The sequence below is a fragment of the Elgaria multicarinata genome, chromosome 1, assembly GCF_023053635.1.
Source record: "Elgaria multicarinata webbii isolate HBS135686 ecotype San Diego chromosome 1, rElgMul1.1.pri, whole genome shotgun sequence".
NCBI classification, from domain to species: domain Eukaryota; kingdom Metazoa; phylum Chordata; class Lepidosauria; order Squamata; family Anguidae; genus Elgaria; species Elgaria multicarinata.
This window is the reverse complement of record NC_086171.1, coordinates 28,255,145-28,276,849: the sequence shown is the minus strand read 5'-3', so window position 1 is coordinate 28,276,849 and position 21,705 is coordinate 28,255,145. Positions and strand designations below refer to the sequence as shown.

At 41.2% G+C, this 21,705-nt stretch overlaps 1 protein-coding gene across 2 annotated transcripts in view; it reads left to right on the top strand.

The window, feature by feature from the left end:
• Positions 1-21,705, top strand: part of NRP1 (neuropilin 1) — a 164,209-nt gene that overhangs the window by 70,062 nt on the left and 72,442 nt on the right. For both annotated transcript variants that reach the window (XM_063125448.1, XM_063125441.1), the window contains exons 4-6: positions 2,763-2,990; positions 14,716-14,871; positions 18,696-18,862. In XM_063125448.1, coding sequence (XP_062981518.1) covers positions 2,763-2,990; positions 14,716-14,871; positions 18,696-18,862 — 551 coding nt within the window. The remainder of the gene's footprint in view (positions 1-2,762; positions 2,991-14,715; positions 14,872-18,695; positions 18,863-21,705) is intronic.

Here is a 21,705-nt window from a genome sequence, read left to right as displayed (position 1 = left end):
ATTTCTTGGCTGCAGTCAGCGTCTGCAGTAATCTTTGCACCCAGAAATACAAAGTCTGTCATTGCCTCCACGTTTTCTCCCTCTATTTGCCAGTTATCAATCAAGTTGGTTGCCATCAGTACAGGTTTTGGATTTATATGTGGGGGACCCAGACATCCCTGGTCATGTACGAAACTCAGTACAATGGACATTTGCAAAGTGCTGTCTCTCACCCTCACTGTTATGCCCTGCTCATGGGCCGGGACTTTCTGGCTTGCTGACCTTGGAAACAGAATGTGGAAGTCAAGAGCTCTTGCTTGGATACAGCAAGGCAATGTTTTTGTTTGTCTAACCTAAGAAGAGATATTCTGACATACAGCTTTTTTTTACATGAGGCATTTATTTTGTCGTCGTTGTTTAACAGTTTACCAGTTCTTTAGATGATGTCCTGATCCATTAGTTTTGCTTCTGTTTTCCCAGAGCACTTTCCCAGTTTTGTTTTGTTTGTTTTTAGAGTGGGGAAAATGGAGTATTATTTCTGAAAGCAAAAGAAAGGGTATTTTTCTTTTTGTGTAATTGGAGTATTCTGCAATAGTACAGCACCACCTAGTGGTTATGTAGCCAAAAAGCAAGAAAAGAAAAGCTCTTTGTGTAGAGTTCGGATCTCAATTCTGTGGCAAAACTGAAAGGAGATACAGCAATTCACAGCCCCATATAGAAAAGCTCATGAATTTAAATCAAGCTAAAGGTGCTTCAGAGTAATTTCATGATGCCTTTATCATGAAACACAGAACAAATCCAGTTGCATGATGGGGGATGGCTTCATGCTTGCCTAATAATGTATCTGGTGTGTTGTTTTTCAGCTGAAAGAAATACCCAACTCAGATGTTCTGCAATGCAGGGTGAGGGAATCAATACTGCCTCCCTCCTGCCTCCCCCTCACTCCTGCACCAGTACACCTGCCCTGTTGTCTGTGCATTGGATGTTGTGTTTGCGTAGGGCCCTTTATACCTAGAGCACATTGCATATATTCTGATTTTGTCATATACAGATCATGGACCTGTACACAAGTACAGATGCAGGTATATCCAATGTTCAGACGGAGGCATGATAGGCCGTTAGGGAGAAGAAATTCCTGAACTGATGGCATTTTGATCCCACACCATACATTAGATCAAATGTCTGCACATTGATCTATCTTTTGTTTATTTAAGTCACCTCTACCCTGCCTTTCCAACATTCCAAATAGCACTGTAAGAACTGCGTCACAATGGAAGTTCACAACCTCTCAGCTCCATCAGCCACTTCCTCCCTCCTCCTGGAGTTCTCAAACTTCATAGGACTCTGAAACCATCTAGTAAAATTCAGATCCATCAATCCAGAGAAGACTAGTTCGTGGAAACAGGCTTCTGAGCATCTATGAGGAATGGGTGCATTCAGCAGTGCATCTAAACGAATCTTTGAATGTGGAAGTCATCTATTCTGCACTACTTGCAATGAAATGGACATTCCATCAACAAGTGGAAGGGATTGCACATTTGAGTGTGCATTTGAATACACAGCCCATGGAAAGAAGTGCAGAATAGATAGATGATCTCTGTATTCACATTTGCAGTTGTAGTTCCTGATCCAACAAGTAATATGCATGTCAAAGCCTGCATCCAAACTTGCATTTCCTTCTCTAGGAAATGGCATAGATGAGTCCCCAGTTGCTAGTCCCCATTTGGCCATGAAGCTCACAGGGTGACTTTGGGCTCTTCAAAGAATCTCAGCTTAACCCACCTCACAGAGTTGTCGTGAGGATGAAATGAAAAGGGGGAGGATGATCATGTACAGTGCCTTGGACTACTTGGAGAAAACGTAGAATATAAAGGTAGCAAATAAACAAGTATATGTTAAGTGGCTTTCAGATATCTAAAAATCAATCCACATAAGTTACCTGCTAAGCAGCAGGATTTGAAGAATGTTTGTGAGACTGAGCATCTTCTGCTGTTATGTGGGCAGTGCCCCCTTGTTCCTTCACCCGGGTGTTTGTGGAGTATGCAGAAGTCTACACCACTACTGTTTATGGGTAAGGTTAGTGTGTCAACACTGATATTAGTTGGATTCCAGCAACATGGCCTGTAATCACACAGTTTATCATGCCTTCACTAACAGCAACACTTTACTGGTGCACCTGTGTCAACACCGCTCAGAATGAGTCAGTCACCCTTGATACAAGTACGAATTACCTTTCACATCTAGTTTGTCAAGGAGGCATAGGTCACATCTGGCAGAGTTACTGAGTCACTGCTCTAGGAATCTGAAACCACGGCTCCTTCCACTGAATCCACTCCCCTCCTCTTGCAAAATGTTCTATTTTACCAATAAAAGGCTGTCAACCTTAAGATGTAAAGATTTAAGCTTGAAGGGACTATAATTATTTCCCCAGGGCTGTCGAGATTTCTGCAGCTTACACTTTCATTGTTCCCACATGACTTTGTCATAATTCCGCCCGCACGCCCCCCTCCTTCGGAGATTGCACAAGTTTTCTTTTTCAGATCGCTCCGCTACAAATTGAAAATTGGAGTTCCTGCAATAAATGTGAATTACATTTTAATACTAATTATCAATAACAGGAACAAGTTAGCTGGGTGATTAATATGGTGATTAAAGTGAGGTGTTTCACACACAAAACCCACTCTGCTGTTGAGAAAGATAAAATGGTCTAATTTGTTTTCTAGCTAACATTTGATCACTAAGCCAGTGTATTGTATTATTTATTTGTGTCTTTTCTTCCGTAGGACCCGAATGCTCTAGAAACTATACATCCATGAGTGGAGTGATCAAATCGCCAGGATTCCCTGAAAAATACCCCAATAGCCTTGAATGCACTTACATTGTCTTTGCACCAAAGATGTCAGAAATTATACTGGAATTTGAAAGCTTTGAACTGGAACCCGATTCAAACCCTCCAGGAGGAGTGTTCTGCCGCTATGACCGATTAGAAATCTGGGATGGATTCCCTGAAGGTAAGACACCCAGAAAAAAAATGAACTGTATATCAATCATAGGATTGTAACTCCACATTATGCTGTAGAAGGCATATTGTCTTTTATTGTATATCTACATGATGTTATAGAAGTCCTGGCTTTTTTTGAAACATAGGCCATAGACGTAAAAAAAAAATGTGTCCAAAATGGTGTCTGGCAAAGAATGGAACTTCAAAAATGAAGGACCACCACCAAAAATGGCAGTCCGGTATCAAGTTCCCCATATCCTCCACCAAATGAAGTTCAGCTTTTCTTGTGTCTTGATAGCATCACATTAAATGTTCTGCTGCCTCCACCAGCAGTGGCCAATGTTATGGAGTTGAGAAACTCACAGCATCATGACATTCAGACATGAAGTAAATTGGATAATACATTATGTAGGGGGGAGTGCAGGAATTAGACATGGGGGTGCCATTTCCAGCCACATCCCTCCCTGCATTTCTGATAACATGTAGTTCTACTCTAAGTACTGCCCTGGTACCAAAATCCACTCTGAGATATATATGTGCAGAAATCCCTTTAATTTCAGTGAAGCTGCAAATATTTATTTATGGTAAACTCATGCTGATGCACGCTCTAGAAGTTTATCTTGCATATTGTTAGCAGTAATAGAAAGAGGATGTAAGGATTTTATCATGTTACTTGTGGTTCACTGTTACTGTTATGGATTTTGTGAAATTTAACCTTAAGGGTTTCATAGGTTGAGCACTAATCTTTAAGGTGCCCATGTGAGAATTTGAGGAGCCATGGGAGATGTATATGAAGCGATGTGCAAGCAACTGTCCTCAGTACTTTTTCAAAAGCTTTGTGCACCATACTGAGCAGCTGAACAGAAACACCTTTTCATAGAATCATAGAATCATAGATTGGGAAGGAGCCTATAAGGCCATTGAGTCCAGCCCCCTGCTCAATGCAGGAATCCACCCTAAAGCAGATGGTTATCCAGCTGCCTCTTGAATGCCTCTAATGCCCACGATCTCCCTAGGTCATTGGTTCCGTTGACATACTGCTCTAACAGTCAGGAAGTTTTTCCTGATGTCCAGCAAGAATCTGGCATCCTGTAACTTGAGCCTATTATTCCATGTTCTGCACTCTGGGATGATCGAGAAGAGATCATGGCTCTTCCTCTGTGTGACAACCTTTCAAGTATTTGAAGAGTGCTATCATGTCTCCCCTCAATCTTCTCTTCTCTAGGCTAAACATGCCTAGTCTGTTTTGCTTGTCTGTTTAAGTCCCCACCACCAACCTGAAACAAAATTCATAGTGCATAAAAAGTGGCAACAGAAATCACTTTCCTTGTACATACCCAGGCTGTATTTTGTTGGATTCTAGAGCCATTCTCTTCATTATACAGAATGAGGAAGTATGTTAAGGCTGTGTACAATGTTATTTGAACTATGGAGTCAGGAGCAGGGCAGCTATCCACATGGCTCAGGCACAGTGCTGTCTGCAACACTCCCACCTCCACCGCTGCTTCCTTGTGCTGAAAGCTATGAGTGGGACATCCCTTTGCTCCTCTATCACCATACCACAGCTGCTAGCAGTTTTGCCTAACAAGTCACCTTACTGATGATGTCATTTACATAGAGAAACTAATGATGCCTTCTCCCTGGGCTCACCCCAGGATCATCCCTATGTGTCCATATGATGCACAGGGGATCCCGGGGGCAGGGAGGGATGATCCCTCTATTTCCCTGGGATTACCAGGACGGCTTTTACTGGGACGACGTGAGGAGCCAGGAATCGGGCATGGAGCACAGAGCTCTTCAGGAGCTCCGTGCCCATCGGGGGTGGAGAGGGGAGCAGGGTTGGTGTGTGTGGTTTTTTACCTTTTACTTTTCGTTGGAGCGCTCGTTTTTAAAAAATGGCCGCAGTGACAGGCACAATCCCCAGGATGCCGCGCGGCCCATGTGGACGGAGGGGGAGGATCTCACAATCAGCATATCGCGAAATCCTCCCCCTCCCCTCCCCTGGTGTAGACATGCCCAGAGAGGAATCCAGGATCATCCCTTGGGACAGCTCTTAAAAAATAAAAGCGTACATTTTGTATACCGATTTCGTTGGTAGCATTCTGAACTTGTACCAGCTCAGATTACAGATAAGACTCATTGGGTAGTGTCCAATGTTAGTCCTACTTCAAGTAGACCCACTGAAATGAATGGGACTTGTTAGACATGACTAAATTATGTCTCCTTCATTTCAATGGGCCTACTTGAAGTAGGACTGACATTGGATACTACCAATTACTTCTGAATGCTCCCCCACCTTGTCTATTATAAAAAAATCTGTGCATGCAGTAAACTACACATCACAAAGAGGGCTATGCTACATTGTTCTCCCTCATGTAATAGTTTCCTAAAAGCAAAGTCATGGGAGACATTCAGAATGCAGGGGATTTCATACATGGGAATGTATTAAAAATATGACACACAGAGACACTTCCTCTACTTGTAGTCTGAATTGAAACAGTCCTGGATTCTGCCTCCTTATTCTCTATAAGGTATTGGTTAGTTCTTACTGATAATAACAAGTATTTTTGTTATTGGTTTTGACTTAAAAAGATGTGATGTTCCCTAACTAAACCTAATATTTTAACATAGTTCTCTTTAAACATTGAGGAGACAGTATCTTTTTAATGGAGGGTTTAAACCTTTGAGAGTAAATAGCAATCTAGTTCTCATGTTTGTTTGAGTTTGTTTATATTTAGGATTAAATACCTTCATGGTTCTCTAAAATCCCCTTTAGTAAGTAACAATGGAGAAGGCAAAAGAATGACTGAAGGACTATCTGGTATTTAACATGTCCATTAGAATAGCCTTATATCAGTAGTGCCTTTAAATTTAATAATAGGTTTTTCTCCCTAGCACAGCTTAACAGTGTGAATTCCTGTAGAATTTTTTTTATTTCAGCTGATAAGTGGAGGAAAAAGACCAATCAGCCAAATTATCTGAAATATTTTGAAAGATATTAGTGTCAAGGTTATTGCCCTGAAGTGGTAATTTTCTGGTTCAGGAAAATGACTGAATTGAAGCCATTATAAGCAAGTATTATAATTGTTCCGGTGTATCTTTGGATTAAAAGTATCTTTTGTTTAAACTATAGAAATCAGGATTGTGACATTTAAAACATGCATTTCTATGACTACTTAGCTGTCACACCTTTCCTGGGATGCGTTAGCATGTGTAGGCATATGAAATGTCAGCATGTAACATTAGTCATTATTTCATATTTTGTATTAAAAGCCATAAAATGGAACATTTTTAAATTAAAATGATGATGGTGGGGAACAGTAGAAGAGTTGTGTTAGGTACATGTAGAATAACACAAGCAAAAGACAACAGCTTAAGGATCCTGGAATTTGGTCATTTGCACAGTCATTGACCAAGGGGTGGCTACTGTTTTCCATGGCTATGGTGTGATGACTTTAGTCCTGGGGAAGCTCAGAGCACAAGGGAAACCCAGAACCTACAGCCATTCTAGAAAGTCTTGTCAAGAAGGCCAAGGTATCCCCAAATTGGGCTGATGCTGCAAGACATTTAATTACAAAGAAAACCCTAGCCAAGACACCCGAGGAAGGCCTGAAAGCTCTCAGAACAGATTAATGCCCTGACCATACCCCAGCTGGGTTCCAGTGGTTGCTATTACCCTGTCATTAGGCAAAGCTCAATCTAGGACAGGTGATCTGGCAAGGCCATTCTGTCAGCCATTCTGTCAGGGAAGCTGAAAAGGCACTCCAAGGAAGCATTTTTGCTATGGTCAATATCATACTTGGTCAATATCATGCATACCTACTCTGATTTCTGAGCAGATGAAACGCATCTTTATTCATTTGTCTTCATATGTGCATGTTCGAGTTGCCTTTTGACCAAAAAACAAAAGGCCTGTCTTGTTTATGCCTTTAACAGCAGCATGATCTGCAGGAAACAGCAAAGCATGCTCATGTTTATTAGTAAAGGCTCTCTATTGCCTTCTATGAGCAAATCTAGTCCATAAACCATTCTAAACACTGATTTCAATGGGAGAGAAAAGCATGTGTTTAATGTCCCATTGAGGTCAATGGAACTTGTCTTTGTCAACATTTCAAACTATGCCTTTCATGTTCACTAAAGGTAGCTAGCTATTACATTCTCTCAATCAGATTATTGAAAAACACCAACAGTGCCTTTTCTTACAGTGTAATTATTCTTGCTATTATTTAAATCTTTTAGCCCAAATAAAAAATAATGGACATTTTCACTTTCCCCTAAGTTAAAGTTTAGAATCTCCTAATCATACAGCTCCAAGATTGATGCTGTTCAGAATTGTAAGTTTCAAAATACAATAATTTATAGCAGTAACTTCAAATGGGTCCCAGCCACTCTGTAATTCTAATTTAAACAGCCAAGAGTAGATTTGCTGTGCTAAAATCCATTTGCCCCTCAGCCCACAAATTACAAGGCAAAGAAAGATTAATAGGAGCCTTCAAGAAAGACTGACACATTCTAGCTAAGCAGGTAGTGAAATAATCTCATGAATTATTGGTCAAGATGTTTTCTTCATGGTGAGCCATTTAGTGTGGTCACCTATTACACATTATTAAGTAATTTATTGTCATTCGCAGGTTTGGAAGCCTGAAATTGAAAATAAAAAGAGAGAAGTTTAAGTATGCTTTGTATTTATATAGGAAGACTAAAAACCTGTATTTCATCCATTTCAGGTCAGATCAATATTGCATTAGCTCAATAGGCAAAGCCTTACATGTTGAGTAAGAAAATTCAATACCTCTTTATATCATATTCTACAAAGCTTTCAGCTTCTGAATTCTTACAGCTAGATATGAGAATTCAACTGTGATATCCAGTGGCAATATTCAGAAGAATAAAATTTGAAATTAAAGGTATGCATGTCTTTAAAAAATTATAAACCTGCGAGTCACATTGAATCTTAAAGTGTGAATCTGCTTAAAACAAGTTCCCTTTGCTATGTCAAAGGAAGCTTCCTAGTAGGAAATAGGGGTGGAGGGTGGGATCGAGAGAGTGGGTCAGAATATGTACCACAGTACAGTATGGTAGTGACTTCTTTTCTCCTCTTCATTAAGGTCAATGGCTGCAATGATCAAAGGTCCTAACTGAAAGGAGCGAAGTCCCAGATGTTTGCCCATTAGACAGAAATGAGAAAGACAATGATAGGAAAAGGCTTGATGTTGAATAGTCATATGCAAGATAAAACAGATAAAACCCCACAGAGGTGTTAGATTTTGTTCTGTGGAGGATTGACGCTGGTGGACCCACAAATGAGCAGGTTCCTGTTGCTCCTGTGAAAGTGGCCAGACACTTTCAGTGGCTTGGGGTGGGGCCTATAAACTTGTCCAATAAATGACATCCCATACACCTCCTTAAATTCCTGAACAGTTTCCTTTCCTTGCACCACCAAACCTCTCTCTCATGTATGGGCATCACACAACATCCATCATAAATTCCAGATGAATATAATTACGGAGGACCTCAGGGCTGAAATCCTGAGCCTCCCCCATGACCACCCACAGAACAGCAGGTGATGGGGGCACCGGCAAACAGGCTTGCCATCAGCACCTAGGTCAACATGGACATGCTGGCACACAGCGGGGCTGACTCTGGGTAATATCCAATGGGAGTCCTATGTAAACTAGGCCCATTCACTTTAGTGGGTCTACTCTATGTAGGAATGTTGTTGGATACTGCCCTCTGCTTGCTGCAGAATGAGAAACTGCACATGCTCGGAGTATATAGGATCATTTTATCATGGAAAGCAGACAAGAAATTGCTTAAATAAATAAACATTAAAATAAATGTGTTGAGGTTGGATACATTGTGGGAGGGGGAGGCCAATGTGCCTACCATCATACTTACAGGTCTGGATCCCTGCACAGGGTCAGAGCTCTCAGGTAAGACTCCAGGATTCGGTTACTCCTTAAAAGAAGCAACAATCTATTAGTGTGATAAAAGTGTTCCATACAACACACCAACTTATTGGGGACATCAGTGCTCTCTACACCAGCCCTGTTGGAGTTGGACAAGAAGTTGAAGAACAGAGTTGTCTGGGGGAGGGGGAACAGCTGCGTTCAGACAACACAATAGTCAACGGTGGGGTAATAATCAACTCGACAGCTGTTTATCTAGGGGTTACTCCCCACACAACATGATAATAACCAACCATGGTGTGGATTAGGATCACCATTGTGTTGACTATTAGTCCACGATGAGGGGATTCACTCATCCTCCTGCCTGTCTCCTCCCCCCCTCAGTCCTTCCACTAGTATCTCATCAGCCATTGCTGCCTAAAACCTATCCTGCCAGCTGGACTAGAGTGGCAGCCACCACTTTGACTGGTCTTGCCTCATGACTTTGTGGCTGACAAAATAACCAATGGTGTTTGAAGAAATAACCAATGGTGCCCTCCACACAACGTGATAACCAACTATGGTTCAGATAACCAACTCTGCACAGCATTTGTTATTTGTGTTGGTTATTTCAGCCAACTAATCAACTGTTGGTTAAAAAATTCCTGCCACAAAATGACTATTTAAACCACCGTTGATTATCATGTTGTCTGAATCCAGCCAACATTTCAGTATGAGAAGGTATTGACAAAGCAACCAGGAGTTGGTGCAAGGCACGCTCTCTAAGGAAAGGGTAAGGATGTGTCCTGCTTAGCTGTCTATAACATCTTAGAACCTTATTAAATAGTGCTGAAATTAAAGTTCAACCTAGGAATCTTGCATGCTGTAAAGCTTTGGAAATCTCAGACTGGTTGACTCATGGGCCTCATCTACACCAAGCAGGATATTGCAGTATGAAAGCAGTATGAAAGCAGTATATAAAAGACAGGAGCCACACTACTGCTTTATAGTGGTATTGAAGTGCACTGACAACTGTTGGGGCCTATTGACACAGACCATATACCTCTCTCATACTGCTATATCCTGCTTGATGTGGTTCCTGCCTTTTATATACTGCTTTCATACTGCTTTCATACTGCAATATCCTGCTTGGTGTAGATTAGATTAGGCCATGGTGTGTGTTGAACCTGTCATGCTAAATACAGCAGTGCTGTGCAGCAAGCTGAATTGGGCTTTGGGTATCATTGAAGCAGGGGGCTTGCTATACTTAGTAAACAGAGAGAACACATGTTTGATTACTTTCCTAGCCATGGCTTCTGGCTTAGACAAGAAGGTTGCCATTACCAAGGAAGAGAGAGGAATCACATACAGTAAATGTTGCTTATCAGTGAAATTCGCCAAGAGGCCATGGAGACTTTTGGAAGAACTGAGAGAAAAGGGAAGCAGAAGCCCTTTGGCTAGTAGACAGGGGTGGGGGGCAGGGATATGGGAAGGGTTACTGAAACGAAATATGTATGGAAGTTATGGTAGGATGGGGTCTTTGGGGGAAAGCCACTAAGAAGGAAAAGGCAATGAATGCTGATTCTTGAGAGCAGAGAAGTAAATGGCTGGGAAGGCATGGAGTTTGTGTAGGGTTTGGCTCTTAGCCATATGGAAATTGTGGTAAGAGGCTCTTAGGCTTAGGAACTTTAGCCAATCCTGTTATAGATTTTTACTAGCAAAAGATTTGTTGTTCCAGAGGCAATTTCACTGGCATATATCTTCACTGAATACCTCTGAGGGATATTATTGTAATGGAAAGGAAATATTTCATACTCAATGTGAATTATTTCCTTGGTGGCACAAGCCACAGTGTGAGCAAAGGAGGAAAAGCTTCGAGCTTCAAGATGTTGAAAGCACAAATAGGAATGGACAAAGGGGAGTCATTGATTGCTGGGCAATTGCAACCACTCAGGCTTTTCTCTGAATTCACTGAAACAACCCAAGGCAGCTTGCCCTGTGAACATGGGGTTACGAATGAATGAATGTAAAGTCCTGAGTGCACAGTATCATACAGAGGCACAGCCAGCCATGTAGAGGATGTAGAGGCGAACAGAGCAATGGAAGGGCGACCCCTTAAAACTGGGAACATATGTAACTTCTCAGTGTTACAAACTGACTCATAAATGTAAACACACCAATTCATATCAAAACAAATGAAGGGATTGCATATAGTAAACTGATATCACACCATCGTATGTAAGCACTGATTCCAGAAATGACAGAAGATAGTTTGCTGGTTTTTTCATCTGTCATTTCACTAATTTGATTGGTATGCAACTGTTAGGGGTGTGCTCCGCTCCGTTACGGATACCCAGATCCGAATCGGGGTGGACCAATCCAGATCTCTGAAGCCCGGTTCCGGAGCGGATAGGGGAAGGTCCAGATCGGCTCAAAGCGGTTTGGAACGGTCCGAAGCAATTCGGACCGTTCCAAAGCTCCGGACCTAGGTAAGTGGGGGGAGGGGGGCTTACCTGGTGGCGGCAGCGGTGCAGTCCATGCAGCAATGGCCGTGGAGCCAGGTAAGGGGGAGGGAGGCTTACCTGCATCCATAGCGGTCCAGGCAGTGGCTTCAACTGCGGGCCAGGCCTCAAGCCGGAAGTCCGTGTGGTGACGGCAGTGATGGCACCAGGTAAGGGGGGGCATACTGCCCGCCGCCGCCGTGGTCCATGCGGTGGCGAACAGTGGAGCCAGGTAAAAGGAGAGGGGGACTTATTCGGGCCCCGTTTTGTCCCCCCCTTCCCCATTTACCTGCCTCCGCCACCCACTGCGGAGGCAAGTAAGTGGGGAAGGGGGGCAAAATGGGGGCCAAATATCAATCCATACCTCCGGATCTCACTCTGGATCCAGTTCCAGAGCAGATCGGCAGAGGTCCAGATCGACCCGAAGCGGTTCGGGCCCAGATTGGGATCCAAAGCGGTTCGGGGAGGGAGTGCACAGCCCTAATATATATATATATATATATATATATATATGGATTTATAATAATTTAGCCACACGTAGGCCCACTGAAATCAAAGTGAAAAGTTAACCATAGCTAATGGAAATCTCATTGATTTCGGTGGGAATTAAATGTGACTAACTTAGTTAGATAGGCTATAGTGGAACGTTGTGCTATTATTTGTTTTCATATGCAATCACTGCTGTCTGGTCACACATTAATGAATACAGCATAGTATCCACAGTTTTATAATGCAATCAAGTGCCACCCACATAGTGCTGTGGGCACAGTGGGAATTGTGCTGTGGGCATACCACAACATAGTGCTGTAAATAAAGAGATAATATGGTTATTTACAGCTGCGCTGCAGTGTAGATGCACATTGCAAATTAGGCTAAAAGAATGGCTGAGCAAAGAACCTGTCATTGAAGGAGAGGAAATGGAGGAAACCACAGATTTCCTGTCCACAATCTCTTAATGTGTCCAAAGAAAAAGGTGCAAGTTTGTGTGTGTTGGGGAGAATGTTGTGAAATAGGTTTGTTTTATTTATTTATTTATTTATTTATTTATTTATTTATTTATTACACTTATATACCGCCCCCATAGACAGAGCTCTCTGGGCAGTTTACAGAAATTCTAAAATTGAGATAAAAACAAGTATACAAAATTTAAATTTTTAAAACACAGAACATACACACATAAAGCATTAAAAACCGTTAAAAAAAACTAAACATGTGGGTAATTAAGATGTGCTGCCATATGCCTGGGCAAAGAGGAAAGTCTTAACCTGGCGCCGGAAAGATAGCAGCATTGGCGCCAGGCGAGCCTCGTCAGGGAGATCATTCCATAGTCTGGGGGCCACCACCAAAAAGGCCCTGTCCCTCATTGCCACACTTTGAGCCTCTCTCGGAGTAGGCACCTGGAGGAGGACCTTAGATGTTGAACGTAGCGACCGGGTATATTCACGTCGGGAGAGGCGTTCCATCAAGTATTGTGGTCCCAAGCCATGTAAGGCTTTATAGGTCAAAACCAGCACCTTGAATTGGGCTCGGAAACATACAGGCAGCCAGTGCAAGCGGACCAGAGCAGGTGTTATATGGTCGAACCTTCTGGTTCCAGAAATCAATCTGGCCACTGCATTTTGCACGAGCTGCAGCTTCCGAACCATCTTCAAAGGCAGCCCTACATAGAGTGCTTTGAAATTACTCTCACTGGTGGTAATATATATATATATAACTCAATAGTACACAGAAACCACGGTCATCCAAAAAGATCATAAAAGTGGGGTGAGAAAAATTGAATATTGAGGGGAATATGGCATCAGGACAATGGATTGTGTGCATAAGTGAGCCAGGTGTTTCAGTGCCAACAAAAAACCTAGTGTAGATTTGCCCTTAATCTGAATCCAATTCAATATCTTTTGATGTTGCTTTATGGCAAGGTTATGTTAAATATATCCTAGTGATCCATTCTAAGACATTACCCTTCTGTTCCATTTGTGTCTACATCTTCTACTCCTGAGCTTATCTCTGTTAAATACTATTTGTTTCAGTGCAATTCACCTTTCCTTTCCATTAGCTTGTTCACTGACTGTTGAGTGTTATGAATTCTCATATGTGGATGATGGGATTTGTCTCATAGAACTGGTTATGCAAGCCAGACTACTCAAACCCTGGACATGGCTAGATGGGGTTATATCCCGGGAATCGTCCACATGACACACAGGGGATTCCGGGGGCAGGAAGGGATGATCCCTCCCTTTCCCTGAGATATCACCCTATCCTTCTATCCCAACTTTTTCCATGGTCCCAGGATGATCCGAGACTGCAGGAAATGTGGCCAGGCATCCCGTTTCCATCCCAGCTCCTTGCAAGTAACCACAAGGAGCCAGGGCCTGGGCACGGAGCTCCTGAGGAGATCCTCAGGAGCTCCGTGCCCATCGGGGGTGGGGTGGGGGGAGCGGGAATAAAAAAAAATTTAAAAACTTACTTTTTTGGTGGAGCACTTCTGTGCTCTTTTCCGATAAAAAAACAAAAAAATGGCGGGTGCAACGTCCTCTTCCTCCCGGGACATCGCACACTGCATCTAGACACCCTGAGATGATCCTGGAAGCATGTAAGTCCAGGATTGTCCCGCCTCCCTCGCTCTACACCGTATGGTGTAGACATGTCCCCTCTTTCTTATTAGTAAGTCAGTCATGTTCCTAATGGTAACTGTTTCTTCATGTTGCAATTGCATGCTTCATTGGTTATAACCACAATAGTAAAACAAATTCCTTGAAAATTTATGTTGTTGTTTTCCAGATTTTGCATTGTTAGTTGGAATTAGGGATGGATAGATTGCTCTAATTCCACTCTGTGTCAGTTTCACATTCATTCATTCATGGATCCCTTCCATCCCATTTCTGCATCAATCAATCAGAATGTTTTCATTAAAAAATGCACAAAATTTGACATTTAAATATTTCATTAAATATGCATTTTTGTATGCATGTTATCTTAAAATACACATTTTTGTAGGCATTTCGTCCCAAACAATGCATTTGGATGAGCTGAGAACTATATCACAAAATCTGAAGGATAGCTATATACTGATGTGATGTATGTATTAGTCCAGGAACTGCAAACCAGATTGATTCGTTTTAAAATGCGGAACAACTAAATCCTCAAGCAATCTTAGAATATTTTAAGAGCAAGGATTATATGATGGGATGGAACAATTCATTGGTTTGGTTAATATGATATGAAAATTTCACAGTAATTCCTGTTTCCTGTAAACGTTTCTCTTTGGGTGGGGTTGGAGAGAGTCTATTGTATGCAGTCTTTATTGTTACAGGGACTTCTATATTCTCCTCTTGTTTCCCTTCAGTTGGCCCTCACATAGGTCGATACTGTGGGCAAAACACACCAGGACGTGTACGCTCTTCAACTGGCATACTTTCTATGGTTTTCTACACCGACAGTGCAATAGCAAAAGAAGGATTCTCTGCAAACTACACTGTGCTGCAGAACAGTGTATCAGAAGGTCAGTGTTTATCTATCCTGCAGAGCTGGACATCAAATATTCTCCATCATGTCTTCTCAATCTGCTGGGTGTTGCATGAAATATTTAAAGAAATCTTACTTAAATAAGGGCTGTATCGTGTGTGTGTGTGTGTGTGTGTGTGTGTGTGTGTGTGTGTGTGTGTTTAAAGCAGTTACCCTTTGATTACCAATGCCAAAAGACATTTCCTCTCAAATTGGTTTCTCTATAAACTCATGATGTTGTGATGTTTATTGGAGCAAATCTAGACTTCAATACAATAGGTCACCTCTCTGACATATTCCAGTACCTTGAACAGATCTGTTGGTACACTGCATATGTACTACGATATGCATATGCACTGGGATATGTGTAGTGTTGTGCAATATCACACTTTTGGTCTGCACACCAGGGAATGGGAGCTGGTAATTGTGCAGGACACAAAAGCTCTCCTACTGATCCTGAGAAATCCTGCCCAAAGTTTCTTTCATTTCTGAGCTTTCAGGAGACAAATAGGACACCGAAAACCTCTCTTTGTACACACTGAAATGTTGATGTGCCTGTTTAAATCAAGTTAAAATTTGCAAAATATAACTACTAAAACCATTACCTAGTCAGTCAGCTCAAGACAGTCCAATTAAAAAATAAACACGAGGTCAAGAAATTTGTATTATTATTATTATTATTATTATTATTATTATTATTATTATTATTATTAAAACAACAACAAAAATTCTTAGGATCAAAAAATCAAAATCTATGGTAGATTTCAAACAGCTTGTGTTGGAGCTCAGCCATAGACAACCATCAAGTGAGAGCAAGGAACTGGGAAACATGAACCAGGAGTCAGAGCCAAGAGATCAGAGAACAAGTCAGGGATTGGAACAAAACAAGAGCCAGAACCAGGAAAGACAGTCTTAGCCTGAACAGGAAGTGTTTCCTACTGACAAGAGCCAATGGCTAACCTGACAAGGGGAGTCACTCCAGTATCTAGAAGCTCCTAGCTCCTTAGAAGAATTGCAGCAGCTAGGTATTTATTACTTTATCTACAGAGCATCTCCGATTGAAGTAATAGCACTTATTTACACCCATTTCAGATATAAAGAATACTATAATTCACTATTTCAGATGGAAATTCCACAATATAAAGAAGTCATACTTATTCCTAAATGCCTCTTAATAACCAGTTGCAATATTTCTGTCTGACTCAGAATTGTTTCTCTCAAAGCGAAAATGCTGATCGACCAGATCTCATTTGGTTGTGTGGTTTTTTAACCTTCAAATAGAATTAAAATTGTAGGGAACACAAGGTTAATAATACCCCTGTCACATCGCTGCTAGTTTCTGATTTTTAAAACATTTTACTGCAATTCTCTTGTTAACATTTATTGCTGCACTTAGACTTAGTGCTATTTTTGGTCTGAGCTGAACACTTGTCATAGGGGTTGGCCTGCTTTGTCTCCCATGTAGAGGAAGAAGAGTGCGAAGACTACATTGACAGCTTTTAAGGCTGAAGATAATAATAATAATAATAATAATAATAATAATAATAATAATAATAATAATAATAATAATATATTTATTTATTTCTTACCCGCCTCTCCCTTTGGATCGAGGCGGGGAGCAGCATTAGAACAGGAATCAATACATCTTAAAAATTCATGATTTTACATTGATCTGGATAGGCCTGCCAGAAAATAAGTAAATGCAGCATCCTGCAAGTTTCCCATTAACATTCAGGGAAGGCAATCCTAACCCCCAAATCTAAAGTGCTGGGCGGTATTCGGATTAGACAGAGGTGCTCCTTCACCAGACCTCCAGGTGAAGGAGTGTTCCATCCACCTGGGAAGCCCAGTTCTGCCTCTAGAAAGTTCAGTGGGTGGAAAGTTACCATTGGTAGTGTTCCCACCAGCAGTAGCCATTGGAAGACCCCCAAATGGGGCGTTTTGGGGTAGGATGTAGTTGGCCTTGGATCCACCAAATCCAAGCCCTCTTCATTCCCCTGAGAGGGCCTCAGGATTGGCTACCTCATTTACACCAGCCTCAAGCAGTCATAGGAAATTGTAACTAGTGAGAGGAGAAATAAGAAAAATAAGTAAATTATTTGGTGGTGGAAGAGGAAAAACTCCACGCACTACACCTGCCCTGCCTGCCGAGAGAGCAGAGCTTCTGGTGAGGGAATAAATCTGCTGCTTCATCTCCTGCCTTCGTGACCCCACTTATGACTGCAATGTAAAGCCGTGCCTCAATCCAAACCTAGAGCAAGGGTTTAATTGATCTTCCATGGCCCATTCAAGTTTCTAGTTAATGTGAGATTAAATGTGTCCATGGGAAATTATAAATTATAAATTCCCCATGGACACATTTAATCCCATATTAACTGGAAACTTGAATGGGCCATGGATGGGCCAATATAAATTTCCAATGTTTAATTGTGTGCATGGGAAGTAATACCAGCCTCTGAAGTGGCTAGAGAAGAGCTGATCCAAGACATTTTGATGCCCAGTGCAAAGAACAAAATGGTGCCCCTCCCCATTCCATATACAGAAGCCAGCAGCAGGCCAGTTTAGGAGTCTCAGGACAGGCTGGGTGGCATAGACAGCTCTGTCTTTCAACGAAGGGATTGGCTGAGGGCTCATGAGGAATAGCCTGAGAGGGATCTGTCATCGTTGCCTCCCATGATTCACCTAATGGTACGGTCAGCCATGACATAAAGCCAACACAATGAGGTATATAAAGGGCTGGGCTTTGACAGGGAGACCTGGTTCAAAAGCATGCTTAACTATCAAGCTTTCTGGGTGACCTCAGGTGAGGGATGAACTGATTTTGTGTGTTTGTCGTAACTTGTAAAGCATCCATTGTCTACTCATTGATGGAATCAGATTTTTTTTTAACCAATTTTTTTTCATATTTGCATTAGCGTGAATTTGCATTAGTGCTAATGCACACTCGCACAAATGTGCTAATGCTCATTAGTTAATGTGAATTAGTGCAAATCCCCTCCCCACAAAAAGTAGAAGGAAAAATGGTCCACAAGAAAGCAGAATCCGCGTGGCTTGGGAAAAGCTGTTCCGCTGTGGAATCCCCAGGTCATATTCCTAGAAATCCACACTCATTTGGAACTGTTGCAGATTTCTCAAGCAAGTGACTATCTCTGAGTCTACCCTACCTGACTGGGTTGTTGTGAAGTTTAATTAACCAGCTTGAATTTCTTGAAAGAAGGATGAGATATTTATATATATATATATATATATATATATATATATATATATATATATGCTGTTTAGTCTAATATTCTCTCTCTGAGAATGGCTATATTTTTATTATTGTTTTATCTTAAAATGGAAATTGCACGTGCTGGGCTAAAATGACTGTATACCAGGGTTGTCTCAAAAAATGCCAACATACAACAGAATTGTATAATGTCATATTGGTGTGACAAAAAGCTGTCATAAGGAACATGAAAAGGCCCCATTGTAGGTCCACTATGTATTTTTATTTGTGTTTTTATTTTCAGTATTTATATCCCAGCAGTCTAGAAACATGTAATCAAAGTAGCTACAAACATACAATGAAGATGGAGAGTTCTTGCATCTGACTCTTCTGACATTGGAAAGCCTTGCCTGTTGCTCCAGCCTTACATGCTTTTAAATAGTCATCTCAGAACTAGCCCCAAATTGCCAGCAACAGAAGAGCTGTTTCAGCCCCAGTGTGCCCTCATTGGATTAAGTCACATCACAGTACTTAGGCATCCTCATTCAAAGAGGAAAGGAAGGGATACTGAACTATAGGGAGGTTCATGTTACTGACAGCATTTTTATTTTCAGATTTCCAGTGTGCTGAACCACTAGGCATGGAATCTGGTGAAATCCATTCTGACCAAATCAGTGCTTCTTCTCAGTATAGCACCAACTGGTCTTCAGAAAGGTCCCGATTAAATTACCCTGAAAATGGATGGACACCTGGTGAGGATTCCAGCAGAGAATGGATACAGGTATGAAAGACAACCAAACCATTTTAATAGAAATTACAAATCTATTCAGGGGTTTCAAAGACAGCAAACAGGGAGAAAATATTTTTAAGAGTAGATAAATGAATCCCAGAGTAAACAATATTTCTGTGAAATATGGAAAATCCTATGCCTGAATATCTTAACGCCCTCCACTAGGTGCATACCACAAATAGACTGACTCTCAAAGGTATGGTGGCATTGGTGGTGAGGAAAGAAAACTCAAAAAGATTCTTTCTTTTGCTTCCTGCCGTTTCCCCCTAGTCTTCTGGTCACAAATAACAGAGATTCTGCTTTAGTGGGAAAAGTCAATATTAGTTTAACAGGCCCTTAAAGTGAGATGGTCTGCTAAACAGACTGTGCAAGCTTTCAGATGAATGAAACTCTAGAGCTACTTGATGCCATGAGTAGGTGAGTGAGAATTTCACCTCTGAAGACCTGTGTCTTACACAAGATTAAAACAAAGATGAGATGAATGTATTGTTTTCTGGTCACGAGAGCATTAGACATTAAGGTAGAACGCTTACACAGTGTAGAGCCAGAAAGCAGAAGAGGGCAGAAATCGCAGTTGCCTTTGCAATTAAGTAAAAGTTTTAAAATGAACTCCGAAATGGAGGGGCGTAAAAACCTGTACACAAAAGGAGGGAGATAAGAGCCAAGTGATGATTGCTCTTCATCCCCTAAATCATATTTCATATGTACCTTCTTGGATAATTCAAAACAGACTTCCACTCACATGCAGAACATTTAGACTAATGTCCTAAGGTGAAAACCATATTTGGCCCCAAGTTCAGTGCACACGTGCATGGGCTATTGTATGAATGATCTGAGCTCTTCTCTTCAAAGAGCAGCTCTTCTGTACCATGTCAGACATGGTTTTTGAATGCACTTATTACCCTCCCTGGTCTTGAGAATCAGTTTTGGATGCACTGTGGGAGATCTGTAATTCCAAAAAGAATATCAAACATCCATGCATACATGTGTTTTCCCACACAGAATGTGAATTGGAGTGGATCTACACTACTGCTTATTGTGTTCTTTCCTACCACTGGAAACATTTTAATTTGTGTCATTTTAAAACGTCAAGGGGCACACTCCAGTAATGTTGCATTACTAACCTTTCGCTTTCCCGGTATTCATTGATTAGAGCAGGACACACTGTTTGTTTTATCACTAGAGCTTGGTCTTTCTCACCGTTGCTCATCTCTTTGCTCCGCCCACTTCCTCATCTCCTGGCTTCGCCTCCCCCCCCCCCCCGTTGAATTGTTATGATTTTTTAAAATGGAAATTAAACAAATGCTTACAACTGTGTAAGTTTTAAAGCTAAAGAGCTCCAAATTGGCACAGAGGCAGGTCTTAATGAGGGCTTTCAGCATACCAAATTTTAATCAGATTGGGTCATTCGTTGATTTGTTACGATTTTTAAAATTTCCTCCCTCAAGCCCTTTGGAGCTTATAGTGCACTAGTTTTAGGCGCCAAAAGGAAGTATCCACGCCCCCAGGAAAGCGATTGGCTGACCATCGAGGCTTGAAAATTCAGTGAGACAAAACAATAACGAGGTAAGGGGGCACATAAGACTTGCAACGCTATTTAAATGTAACAATGGAAAAATACAATGAAAGAAGGAAATTAAATACATCGATGATACAAACATAGTGTCCTATGACCCAATAAGTTATCGAAACCCTTCCTTAACATTTTAAATCGTAAGTGTAGATCCTGCCCTGGCGTCCTTATTTCTGCAGAGGGGTAGAGAAATATACAAGAGTGACCGCCACCTTCTTCTCCCCATTTCCCCAACCCCTATGCGCACCTTCTAAATAACATGCCATTTTACGATTGATAAATTCAGTTCATGTGAGCAGGAACCACTTCTTTACCTGAGTAATTATCTTTCTTGTGTTACTGGTGTGTGCAACTGCAAAAGCAGGCCTGCAGTTCTTTATCATTTGTGACTAAGTCAAGATAATCCATGTGAATTATTACTGCTGGGTTGTTGGGATTTTTTTTTAAAGAGTCTTGATAAGTATTCAAAGGCTTCGTTATAATAAATATCAGAACATTTTCCCTCTGCACTGTTTAATTAAAATCTTCACTTTTCTCTTTAATTGTGATCTAAATGCTGTTGATGACAGCAGGAGCCAGGAGAGAAATATTCACATTTGTTAGATTAATAATGCAGTATTGAAAGCTTCCAGTAGTTTAAATAACTGGGACATTCTTTGTGCTTTTATTGTTTTCCATAGGAAATATCTAACTGACATATAAGAATAATGCATCATTAGCCATCAATAAGAGCGTTCACATCAGTGTTTCCTCTGAGATTTGCTGTCTGCAAGAAAGCTTAAAAACATGTTGAGTAGTAATCAGCAAGGGGAAGAAAGTCAGGGGAAATCTTTCATTTCTAATCCTTTGGTACACAATGGGACTCTCAGGTGTCCAGCTTATGAGGCCTCAGCACATCCTGAGCTGCTGAAAACCCAGTAAATTGTAAATGATAAACTTAATCACACTTCAGTGTGGCAAACAGAAATTGGGTTGATCCTGAGTCCCAAGGAATAAGCAGCAGGAAAATTGAGCAAACTTTGACTATAAAGCCAAACATGTTGGCATTAATTACTGCCACTTGTCATCACAGAAGCATAGTGAACATCAAAATTTCATCCCATATTTTTCATCACTCCATCCTTTAAAAAAGGAAATCCACTTTCATATTGACTACAGTGCACTCTAGTAAAAAAATAAAAAATCTAACTTGCAGCTTGTGAGTTTTCCTGTTATTTGTTTTAAAGTAAGCATTTAGATCAGGGGTGGGGAACATACAGCC